Source organism: Phaseolus vulgaris, chromosome 10, assembly GCF_000499845.2.
Source record: "Phaseolus vulgaris cultivar G19833 chromosome 10, P. vulgaris v2.0, whole genome shotgun sequence".
Lineage (NCBI taxonomy): Eukaryota > Viridiplantae > Streptophyta > Magnoliopsida > Fabales > Fabaceae > Phaseolus > Phaseolus vulgaris.
Genome location: NC_023750.2, coordinates 7221879 through 7233257, shown reverse-complemented (window position 1 = coordinate 7233257; position 11379 = coordinate 7221879). Strand labels below are relative to the sequence as shown.

General features: G+C 30.4%; 1 protein-coding gene across 2 annotated transcripts; it reads left to right on the top strand.

The window, feature by feature from the left end:
- Window positions 1-1060: 1060 nt before the first annotated feature.
- LOC137819223 (uncharacterized) lies at window positions 1061-9475 on the top strand. Of its 2 annotated transcripts, none has more exons than XM_068623008.1 (15): window positions 1061-1454; window positions 1545-1603; window positions 3142-4101; window positions 4202-4262; window positions 4347-4409; window positions 4674-4737; window positions 4827-4920; window positions 5265-5348; window positions 5444-5533; window positions 5624-5651; window positions 6332-6850; window positions 6942-7003; window positions 7865-7974; window positions 8047-8134; window positions 9038-9475. In XM_068623008.1, exons 1-15 carry the CDS (start codon window positions 1145-1147, stop codon window positions 9302-9304), a joined length of 2859 nt encoding a protein of 952 aa, XP_068479109.1. In that variant the 5' UTR covers window positions 1061-1144; the 3' UTR covers window positions 9305-9475. The 2 variants fall into 2 exon arrangements, with proteins under 2 accessions (XP_068479109.1, XP_068479108.1); XM_068623007.1 differs by having other exon boundaries at window positions 1542-1603.
- The last annotated feature ends 1904 nt before the right edge of the window (window positions 9476-11379 follow it).

Sequence of the window (11379 nt, the reverse complement as noted above, 5' to 3'; positions counted from 1 at the left end):
TAACTATACATTACATACTATAAGACACTTGTTATGTAACATTACTGTTCTTATCTTCTCCAAAAATACAAACCCTAAACTATCTTATAAAAAATATAAAATGTAAAAATTAATATCTTTGCCATTAAACTCTCTAATATAAAAAAAAATGAAATAAGACAACCATTAGAAAAAATATTAAGTTACAAAATTCATCAAAGTTTAGTTCTTGAGTATAATTCCAAATTGTATAAAATATTCAGTTTGTAAAAATTACTTTTGAGTTATATTTATAATTTTTTATACATAATAATTTGTCATCTTTTTAAAACAACTGCAATAAATAAAAATGAAAAGACTTTTATAAAAGGGAAAAAATGATCCTTAAATATTTTATTACATGAAATTCTTCCATTTTTGTTATTACAGATTATTTTATTGTTGTTACATCTCATAAAGTCGTATATATTTTTTATACTTTAATTTGTTTCATAAAACTTAATTAAATTAGTATTAATTTATTTCTTAGTTAATTATTTAAAGAAATGATATTTTTACATTCCCTAATTTAGTTGTTAGTATTTAAATATTTTCAATTGATATTAATTAATATAAAATGTTGATTTGGAATCAACATTCAATTTTTTATTAATTTAAAAATTTAATATGTTAAAAACACTTTTACATTCTTATATAGTTTTCCTTCAAAATAATTGTTTAATTATTGAATTAAATTGATCGATATAATAATTTTTAATTAACTGTTTTACAGTTTTATAAGAATAAATAATATATATCACAAATACGTTTTATATTTCTCCCATACATTATTGTATATGGAAAATTATTAAATCTTAAAATAGTCAGATTATGACAGTGTTATTGTTAATTTGACTGAAACTCATAAATCTAACTCGTTAATTATCTTATTATTATATTTGGCGGTCAAGATTTGATGTCACAGGTGTGCCTCTTTTCTCATAGCTTACACAGTATTCTTTCCCAAAAAGAAGCGGGAAAATTGCCCAAACACAAAATCCCCAATTATCAAAATCCAAAACTCTCTTTTCTTCACTTTATTTCCCGCTTCTCTTTCTTTCTCTCTCTCTCTCTGAACCTTGTCACACCGCATTGCATCCCAAACAAGAAATCTGAATCTGGATCCATGGTCATGGCGGAGTGCGAATTCGAACTCGAAGAGAAATCGTGGCATCTCCTCGCACTCCTCCTCCGAATCGGCCACACAGTCTATCCGCAGCGCCTTGCCTCGGAGTGCCGTTTATTCACCGCCTCGCCGGACTTTGTCTGCTACGTCAGTTCTCTCCCCGGTTCACCGCTATCTGTCACTGACAATGGACTCGTCACGCCCTCTCTTAGTGCGGCCTTTGCCCTCGGAAGCTTCTTCTCTCTCCGTCTCTCTCCTGAACCACAAACAAATTCCAGGAAACGCAAGTTGCTATTCGACTCGGCGGAAGGTGCATCTCTATTGATTTTTCAATTTGGATTCTGATTTACTGTTTAATTTATGTGGTTATTTGATTTGATTGATATTTTGGCGACAGCAGATGGAGTAGAACACAAGAGGTTCGCGATTGGGAACGGAATTCGGGAGTTGTCGTTCCAGGTATTCCATTCTCATTCTCATTTCATTTTCTGTGTGAGGATGTCTTGGTTAAAGCAAATTTTGAAGTGGCATGAATTACTTTCATTATACTCACAAATATATTGCATCCAATAGGTGAACATTAAGATAAAGAATTAGCGAATACCTTAGGTTGCATTTGAATGGCAAATTTGATGATTCCACGTGAATCTAAATACACTGATTTTTGTTGCTACACGGTTATGTGCACTTGGGATAGGACACGTAAATTTGATTGACTATGTTCGGTGCCTATGTAAGAGTTTCATTCTCTTGAATTTAGGAGGCATAATAATCAGGTGTAAAAAGTAGGGACACAACCATTTAGGTTGGAGGAGTGTCAATGATTATTGTGTTTTTACGCGTTTGTACAATTGATTCTGGTTAAAATTGATTTTAGAGTGCACGTATTGTTGTTGAGTGTTTCTATTCTTATTTTGAAAGTGAATATATATAATTTTTATCCATGCAAATTCAGCTTTTAACATCACTCAAATTAAAACCAATATTATATCCAACTCTAATATATAATCAGATATGAATGCCTAATTAAAAATCATGCTAGATAGTATTCCAATGAGAACTTAGAGGCTCCAATGCCAATCTAAAGGCACTGATGCTTGTGCTTGTTGATGGTGATATGCACGTGGAATGGTAATTTTGATTGACTGCAGTTTGTGTTTGTGATATGTGACCATAGCTTGATTATGATTGGGTTTCATTTTCTTGCATTCGGGACCATTATTATATAATCAGGAGAATAAAATAGAAATAGAACCGTTTAGGTGGTGAGGTGATGATTGTGATTATTTTGTGTTTAGGTGATAATTTTCAATATTGATTTTTGGTTAAGTGATGTTGGAATGTTATTTTAGATGATCGACCATAATTATTATTCCTAAATTTCAATTTCTGAAGGTATAAATTGGTTGCCTTTCGACTCATCGTTGGTGGCGTGTATGTACGGTTGTTTGAACGATAAATTAATTTAATACATAGTGAATCACAATGGCCTATTTATCATACATTGTTAATGAACTTGGTTAGATAGTGTGTGAGTTTGATATTCGACAGTGTAACTCACTTGATTGAGTTGAGAATTATTTGCATTCTCTTGCATCTAGGGTGCCTTAGAGTCAGGTGGAAAATAAAGCTATAGAAATAAATGCTTATTATTAGTATGAATATCTTAGTTTATAGTTTGGCTGCCTTTCGTTTTTTATGAAAAAAAAATCTATTAAAAGATTAAATATCATAACAATTAGAGAAGTTTATTTTTCATTTTAATATAAAATGGTAATATATTAGTTCTAGTTCTTTTCTCATAAGTTATAAGTAACCAATAAAAATTACACATTAATAGGAGTTGTTGTTTAAACAGATGCATCTTTATTCAGTCTTATAGAGTGATATATATATATATATATATATATATATATATATATATATATTCATTAGCAATCATTGCATTTCATGCTGAATTTGGTGCCCAATCTCTGGAATTTTTCTTTGGCGTGCAGAGTTTTGCTGATGCTGCAGAGGCTCTGAAGAGAAGAAATTTCCCTGTCCTAAAATTTGAATCTCAGAATATAGGTAGCGGGAATTTTGTATTCCCCTTGCGTGTTGATAAAAATGAAAAGTGTTCAGGTTGTCTAATGCCAAATGTTAAACATAGGCAAGCCAATAATGATCCCAGCCAAATCATGTGTAATGAAGAGGTTTCTAAATCAATCATCAATGACTTAAACCACGGTGCAAAGCTAGCGGACATATATAGATTCATGCCATGTAATCTCCGTGTTTACCGTGCTCTCTTAGATCCCTCAATATGCAAAACCGGCATTGATGATAGTAGCCTTGGTGTTGACCGTGCTTTCTTAGATCCCTCAATATGCAAAAACGGCATTGATGATAGTAGCCTTGGATTCGGGAAGAAAATGGATTTTGACACATTTACGCATGACTGCACTGAACTAAACAGTATTCATCATGTGGAAGAAGATGGTACGGGTGAAAGCAAAGCTTGCAAAAATCTACCAGGAAAACCTAATGAAGATGATGAGGTGCAAAGTGGTTCAAAGAAGGGGCTGATCGATGCTGGCACTGATAGAGACAAGGAAGATGTTACTCAGATGGTCAATGGAGCAGTCTGTGGAGAAGGATTGACTAATGGTTTGAAACAAAAAAACCCTGTCCATGCAATAAGTTTGGAAAAAATGGAGACTGAGAGAAACACAATAACTTATAAAATAGCTAATTCCTCTTCAAACCCCAAGGGGCTTTTGAAAATTTCTAGCTCATTAAAGGGGGGACAGAAGAATGAACTGCACCCTAAGTCACAAATTCTTAAAGAGTCACTAGTCAGCAATAAATGTAGTGTTCCAAGAAATGTTGATCAATGTAAAAATGATCAGAAACTTACAACGAGGAAGCAAAATCATAAAGAGAACATGGCAGAAAATATTTCGGCTACGACTAAGGTGTGCTGTAGTTTGAAATAGGCTGTGACTTTTAGGATCATTTTGACCATTTTATTAAGAGGTTCCTTGTATGTTCATTTTGGTTATTTTTTTGAATCAGGTGGAGAAAAAAACATATCCCTCATTTGAAGCGTTTACAATAGAGGAAGAAGAAGGTTCAGGTATGTGGACTCTTTCTTTCTCCTACACTTCCTTCTTGATGGAAAGAAATATTAAATTGCGATGACATTTTTTTTTCCATATAGGTGGTTATGGCACTGTTTACCGTGCTCAAAGAACTACTGATGGAAAACGGGTTGCAATAAAATGTAAATGACACTTATCCTTTGTATTAATTATGTGCCTGCAATTAGTATTATGATAAAAAAAAAGCAACTTAATTTTCTTTAAGAATTTGGTCCATACTCTTATTGTTCTTGCGTTCAGTTTCCCACTTATAATAGAAACTGGAACCTATGCTTTGTATGTAATCATTTTGATATTACTATACTTATACTAATTTACTATATGATTGGCATAATGGATTTTAAGAAATTGATATTGATGGTCCAATATATACTTGTGATTTTCAGGTCCTCATAGTAATGCTCATAAAAACCACGTAACTACTGAACGGAATATGCTAGAGCGTTTTGGGTAAGTATAAGACATAAGGGTACAATATTTTTTATATTTAAGTCGCAATGCATTCTGTTCTTTGTTAATATTTTTTTGGTATGTTACAGTGGTAAAAACTTCATAATAAGGTATGAAGGTTCTTTAAAAAATGGCAACACCGACTGCTTTGTTTTAGAGCATGTTGAGCATGAGAGACCTGAGGTAATTGCTGAAGCTGTGTACAATTTATATTTTCTTATCAGAAAAAAAATGTCTTCTGTTTCGTACATTTTAATTTCTTATCAATCCATCGAATTCAGAAGATGAATGAATTCCTCTTTTAGCATTTCCCAATGTTAAACTGATAAGCTCATAAGAATCATAAGAATCCTGACGTTTTCTTGAATTCCTCTTTAATAGATCTAGGAGTTACTTCTATAGGTTTTGAAAAAAGATATGCAAGAGATTGTGTCCTTTTCAATCTTAATTTAAAGCATCCATTCGAATACTCTTACCTGCTCTACATTCATGTTTAATGGAGATAAGTTTTCCTTTTCAATTTGTAGGTTTTGAAAAAAGAAATTGATATAGTTCAGCTTCAATGGTACGGGTATTGCTTGTTCAGGGCCCTTTATTGCTTGCACAAAGAGGTATTTTTCTCTTTGCGCAATCATTATGCCATGTGACTTTTGAAAACGACAGTAAGTACAATTGTTTTGAGAAATTCTAACTCTATAAAATGTAGGGAGTTGTTCACAGAGACGTTAAACCTGGAAACTTCCTTTTCTCTCGAAAGCTAAGCAGAGGCTACCTTATTGATTTCAACCTTGCCATGGTAGGTTGCTTCTCTTTTCCGTTTCTTGTCAAGAGTTTTGACTGATTGTTTTAATCTTGACACTGATGAATTTCAATATTTTCTTTATAGGATTTAAAGCAGAAGAACAACGTTGGAAGTAAGATTTCTTTTCACTTATTAGTTGCTTATTTTTTTTGAGAAATATAACTTGCTGAATATTTGGTTTTCTTATGATACTTGTAATTAACATAAATAACATTTTTCTTGCTTCTACCCCTATTATATTTAAGGTTTATTTTATTTTTAAAGTATAATTTTATTATAACAACTTTAATTGTGTTAATTTTTGTTTGAACACTATTTTGTTTGAACTCCATTAATGTTAATACAATTAAGTACATATTTGTTCTTTAATAATTATCAAATATCTTTATTAAAAGGGAAAATTTAATGTTAATATACACTTAATTTTGAAGGAATCATTAATGAGTTTAAATGTATAAAGCAGGGTAAAAAAAGTTACTTTTAAGTTTAATTGCACATTAAAGTTTATTTTTAAGGTGAAAATTATTAAAGACCAAATGCACGCATTCGATTACCTTGACCATTAAACATTAAGAAAGTTCAAACAATGAAATTAAAATTTTATTCTAAATTGTATTTTCTTTATTGTACTGAAAAGAAATATGTGAATACTTATTATATTGAACTGATTATTTATCCTTTAATTTATATAGAAATTTATTTAAATATGTTTTTTTTATATTCCTTTGATAAGTTTCACTGTCAATGATATTCATAATATGATCTACCTAATTAGTTTGCGCTTCTCTTCAGGTAAATCAAAACCAAGTCTGGTTGCATCATCCCATAATATTTCTCTCTCTTCTTCTTCTCGGACTGCCCCTTTGGTCCGAGGCAAGAACCTTGGAGGCAGCAAGTCTTTAACATCCAATAAAAGGGCTTTGGCGGATTATAAAAATTATTCCGAACTTAATAGGCATGTAAAGCAAAAGGCTCATGCTGGTCCTCTGAAAAATGGTCCCGACATGGTTGGTGGGAATTTACTTAGAGCACAAGGAACAGACGGCTCTGGTATAACTTCTGCGAGAGATGCTAGCACTAAGACTGCTTCTGCAGAGAGGCTCAGGGAACCTTTACCTTCCCACGGAAGAAAGGAGCTTATCAGCTTTGTGAATACTATGAAATGTGCAAACAACAGTTCAATAATAGGTCCTTCTTCTCAAAGGAAAAGGGTTACTGCTCCCTCAAGCAGGGTAGATGGCAAGATTTTTCATATTACCCCGATGCCTATGCATTCATCTACTGTTGGTGCAGGATTATTGAGAGGCAAAGGTATGACTCTAATTGCAGAACTTTTGCGTTCTGAGGACTGTTAGCATATTAACTAAACCCTTAGCATATTAACAGTTTATGTGTTTTCCAGGAGACGGAAAACAGAAAAAAGAAGGTTCATGTGTTGGAACCAAAGGATTTCGTGCACCGGAGGTAAGATCATGCTGTCAATTCCATTGACTTGCATGTCTTTTAACCCAATTAGAGTCTCAATTATATGTTGATTCAAATGCAGATAGTATCCTGACATAGGAGGAGTGCCTTTTTCATATATGCTTATAAACAAAGAAAATATGCAACATAATTAGCACTTGGAAAGACAAATTTATATTGCTTAGGAAATTTAAAGTGAAGCATTTACGTAAGGTTTAATAGAAATCATCATTCGTATGGGATCCTATCTTCTTCAACCTAGAATAGTATTCCGAGTTAGTGTAAGGTTTAACTGGTTCACTAAGCTAGTTTCCCGGTTGCACCATAGGTCTCAGTATCCCATATTTTTCATTTCGTTTCATTTGTCATACAAACTGTCTCCTGCAGACTAAAGAAACTTAATTACGGGAATTTATTTTTCAGCCAACGAGACTATTGGTCTCTTACATTGTGAAGTTAAAACTAAAACTTCCCTTGAGCAAGGAAAGAGAGGAAATGAACATTGTAAGATGATACTTAATTCGTAAGTTTACATACTGCATTCAATCTGTAAAAGCTTCATTCTAAAACATTTTCTTGTTTCGTCTGTCCGGTACATTGTTTTGAAAACAAAAAGTATATTAAAAAAATGAGATAGTTTTATAATTAAAAAGTAAAAACAAAACTGAGAACAGGACGCAAAAGTGGAAATAATACTCCCTAAATTTGTGGTCTTTTCCCTATCAAGGTTCATCACTGCACTGGATGACACCTAAATGCGAGATTGAAGTTTGTTACCTAGAGATGCTATTTCACTGCTCTGTAATTATGTATTGCTTTGTTTTTCAGTAGTTTCAATTCAAGGTTCTTCCTTTTCTTCAGGTTTTATTAAGATCTCAGCATCAGGGACAAAAGATTGATATTTGGTCAGCTGGCGTCACTCTACTCTACATTGTGATCGGGAAGACTCCTTTCACTGGCGACCCGGAACAGTAATATTCTCGCCTGCCAAATTCATTTCTTTTGTTTGTTTGTCTTTTCTTGCTAACCGAATTTTGTTTCAGGAACATAAAAGAAATTGTTAAATTGCGGGGCAGTGAAGAGTTTTGGGAAGTGGCCAAGCTACATGACCGTGAAGTGTCTTTCCCTGTGGTAATGATCTCTTATTCCGTAATATAATTGGAAAATAATAAACTGAAATAATCTTCTGAGTCCACTAAAATATTTATTATTATCTTAGTTTCATTCAAAATATATTTATAAATAAATAAATAAAATATTCATTTATTTTTTGAGATTTCAAACACCATTAAATTCTTTAGCCAGGGTCTGTCTCGGTAGATTATTCGTTAAACTTCAGTAGTCAAAATGTAGTGTTTACTAGTAAATAAATGTCCTTAACTTAATTCTATGCTATGTTTCAAGATGATGGTTGCTTGCCAAAAGTTACTTTATTTTACTCTTTTTGTTATCAACAGTTGATATGATTATGCTTAGTTTAAAATGTTTTTTTGACGAAAATGTTTTTAGAAAAGTTGCTTATTTTATCTTTTTCTATCTTGTTTTTAATATTTTTTGCTTCTAAGTTGAAATTCGTATTCTTTTAATTATCAGTGATTAAAAATAACAATGAATCATAATATATTTTATTTATCACTAGTGTAAAGATGGACGCATAAAGTATTTGTGTATATATTTTTTTATTGACAATAATAAATAAAAAATATATAATTAAGAATTAGATATTATGATGATTAATAAAATAAAAATTACTATGATGTTATAATTACGAACTATTTGAAGATAATTATTATTTATTCTAATTTATTTTAATAAATAATAAAATCAATAAAATGAGCTATATTGATAAAAAGTAAAATTGTTAACAAGTTTGTAATTAATCTTTCATAAATGAGAAAACTATAAATTAAATTATAATAATAAGGATAAAATTAGTAATAAATTATATACACAAAAATAACAGTTGTAAAAAGAAGCAAAATGATTATGATTGCTTATCAGTCATCTTAGTTAATGATATCCTTTGTATTGCAGGAGTTACTTGATGAGCGATACTTGCAGTCATGGGACTTGGAAGCCTGGTGCAAAACTCACTCAAAGAGACCAGAATTTCTTGAGAAGATCCCGAAATCGTTGTTTGATTTGATAGACAAGTGTCTAACAGTTAATCCAAGAAATAGACTTAGTGCAGAAGATGTTCTAAGACATCAATTCTTTGACTCACTTAACGAGTCTCTGAGGAAACAAAGGATGATGCATCGAGCTATCAGATCGGAGGCTGGGGCTTCTGCTGCAATCTGAAACTAGTTTCATAAAGTGCAGGTATTTTTAGTTGCAGTTTTTTACCCATAAGAGGGTTTCTATACTTGTTGTATATATGCCTGTTTCAGAGAAAACTAGTGCAGGGTAGTGTAAGCTGCTCAAATTTACAACTTCGACATGTTTTTCTATATATTCTTTCATTCTTGTAAAGTCTCTTTCTCATCTTATTTTATTTAAGTATTGTCATCCTCGTGTAGGTTTAAAACATTTTTTATTTATTTCGCTTTCCTTTTTATATTCTTTCATCTTTTATATGCCCAGTTTTAACAAATGTTTAAATTTGGTTAAGAGAGGAGTAGAATATTTTATTCCCGAAAGTTTTGGATGATTTTATGCAAATATTTGAATTCAAATAAAAAACTTAAAAACAAATTAAATTGATTTTTTATTTTTATATTCGTCTTTTGTTTTAAATTTTGTTTTTATATTATAATTAAATATAATTTAATTCATATGTAGGAATTAAATTGTATTTTATTAAGGCATTTATTTTAAGCAATTTGTGAATGTGAAAGGTAGTAGAAACTTTTAAAAACTTTTAGTTTATTTCTATTAGGAATTAACGTGTACACTTTCACGGATTAAATGATGGTTATGCCAAAAGTTATCACGGATTAAATGATGGTTGTGCCAAAAGTTCATTTTCCCTTACCAAAATGTGTAAATAAATTTCTATAATTAATTTGAAATATTTTATAAAAAATGTTTTGAGTTAAATTGTTTTGGAAGTTAAAATTTTGGAATTTTATTAGAATATTTGGAATAGTTGTAATTAAAGAGTTTTAAATATTACAAAGAGTAAGAATATGAAATTTTTGTATTCTAAAATTTATAGTTATTCTTTTGATATTCTCAATTTGGTTTTAATTTTGGGTGTTATCGATTTAGTTAATTTTATGTTGACAGTTTTTTTTTATGTTATAATAATTATTGTTTTTATTTAAATTGTTAGGGTTATTTTTGTTATTGCTGCATACTCTATTCAATATTAATTATAGTTTTTTAGTCAATGTTAGGAGAACTATTTTTTTGACAAATGTTAATTGAATTTTTCGATATCTATGTACTTTTATTTTCTTTGATGTTTTTATTAATTATTATTTTTTTCAATTATTTGTTATAATTTATTGTTAATATTGATTGAACAAACATTAACTAAGACTTTTTTGCCAATATAATTTTAAGCCAACATTGACCAAAGAGTCACCAAAAATAACATAGTCAACATAATTGTAAAAATAACTTGATAATCTTAGTTTAAATAATTATAGTTAATATCAACTGAAAATAATATCGACCAAAATTGGCAAAAAACCATCAATGTTAATAATTTATCTAAATTATTTGATATTATTTGAATTATTAATAATTATTTGATATTTAAATAGTTTTTTTACATTCTTGTTTTAATTGAAATATTTTATCTAAATTTTTTTATATTTAAATATTTCACTAAAACGAATTTCTCTTGGTTTGGCTCAGGTTGAAGAAATGTACTTTTATTCAAGCGAAACTTTCAGTTGAGCGAAAATGGCGAGAGTGAAGTTGTGTTTTTCTATGTTTTCATTCAAGTGGTCAAAATTCGTTTGAGCGAAATTTGGCTTCTAATATTACTCTCTTTTATAATAGTTTGTTCAATGGGGAATTGTTCTTGGTTCCATGGAATTTCTTTGACTCTCTTTTCTCTGTTGGGTATAACTTACTCCTCAAATCTGATACTAACTCTTTTTAAACTCTCTTTTCTCCATTTGTTGTAATGTGCTACTCATTTATGATAATAACTCCTACATGCATGTATATACAAAAAATAATCTAAATCAGGAGGAATTATAACAAAAATGTACTTCTAAAAATGTATTTTAACTAAAATATAACACATCATTTTCGCAAATGCAGTGTTATTGTGCAAGCAAAATAGTGAATTAAAATGGAGAAATACAGTGTGCTATGACATGTGTCTCTTTCGAAGTGCTATTGTTGTGCAAGTAAAAGAGTGAATAAACACTGTTAACATAGTCTAAAATAATTTTTCTATCATACTACGTGTCCAAATA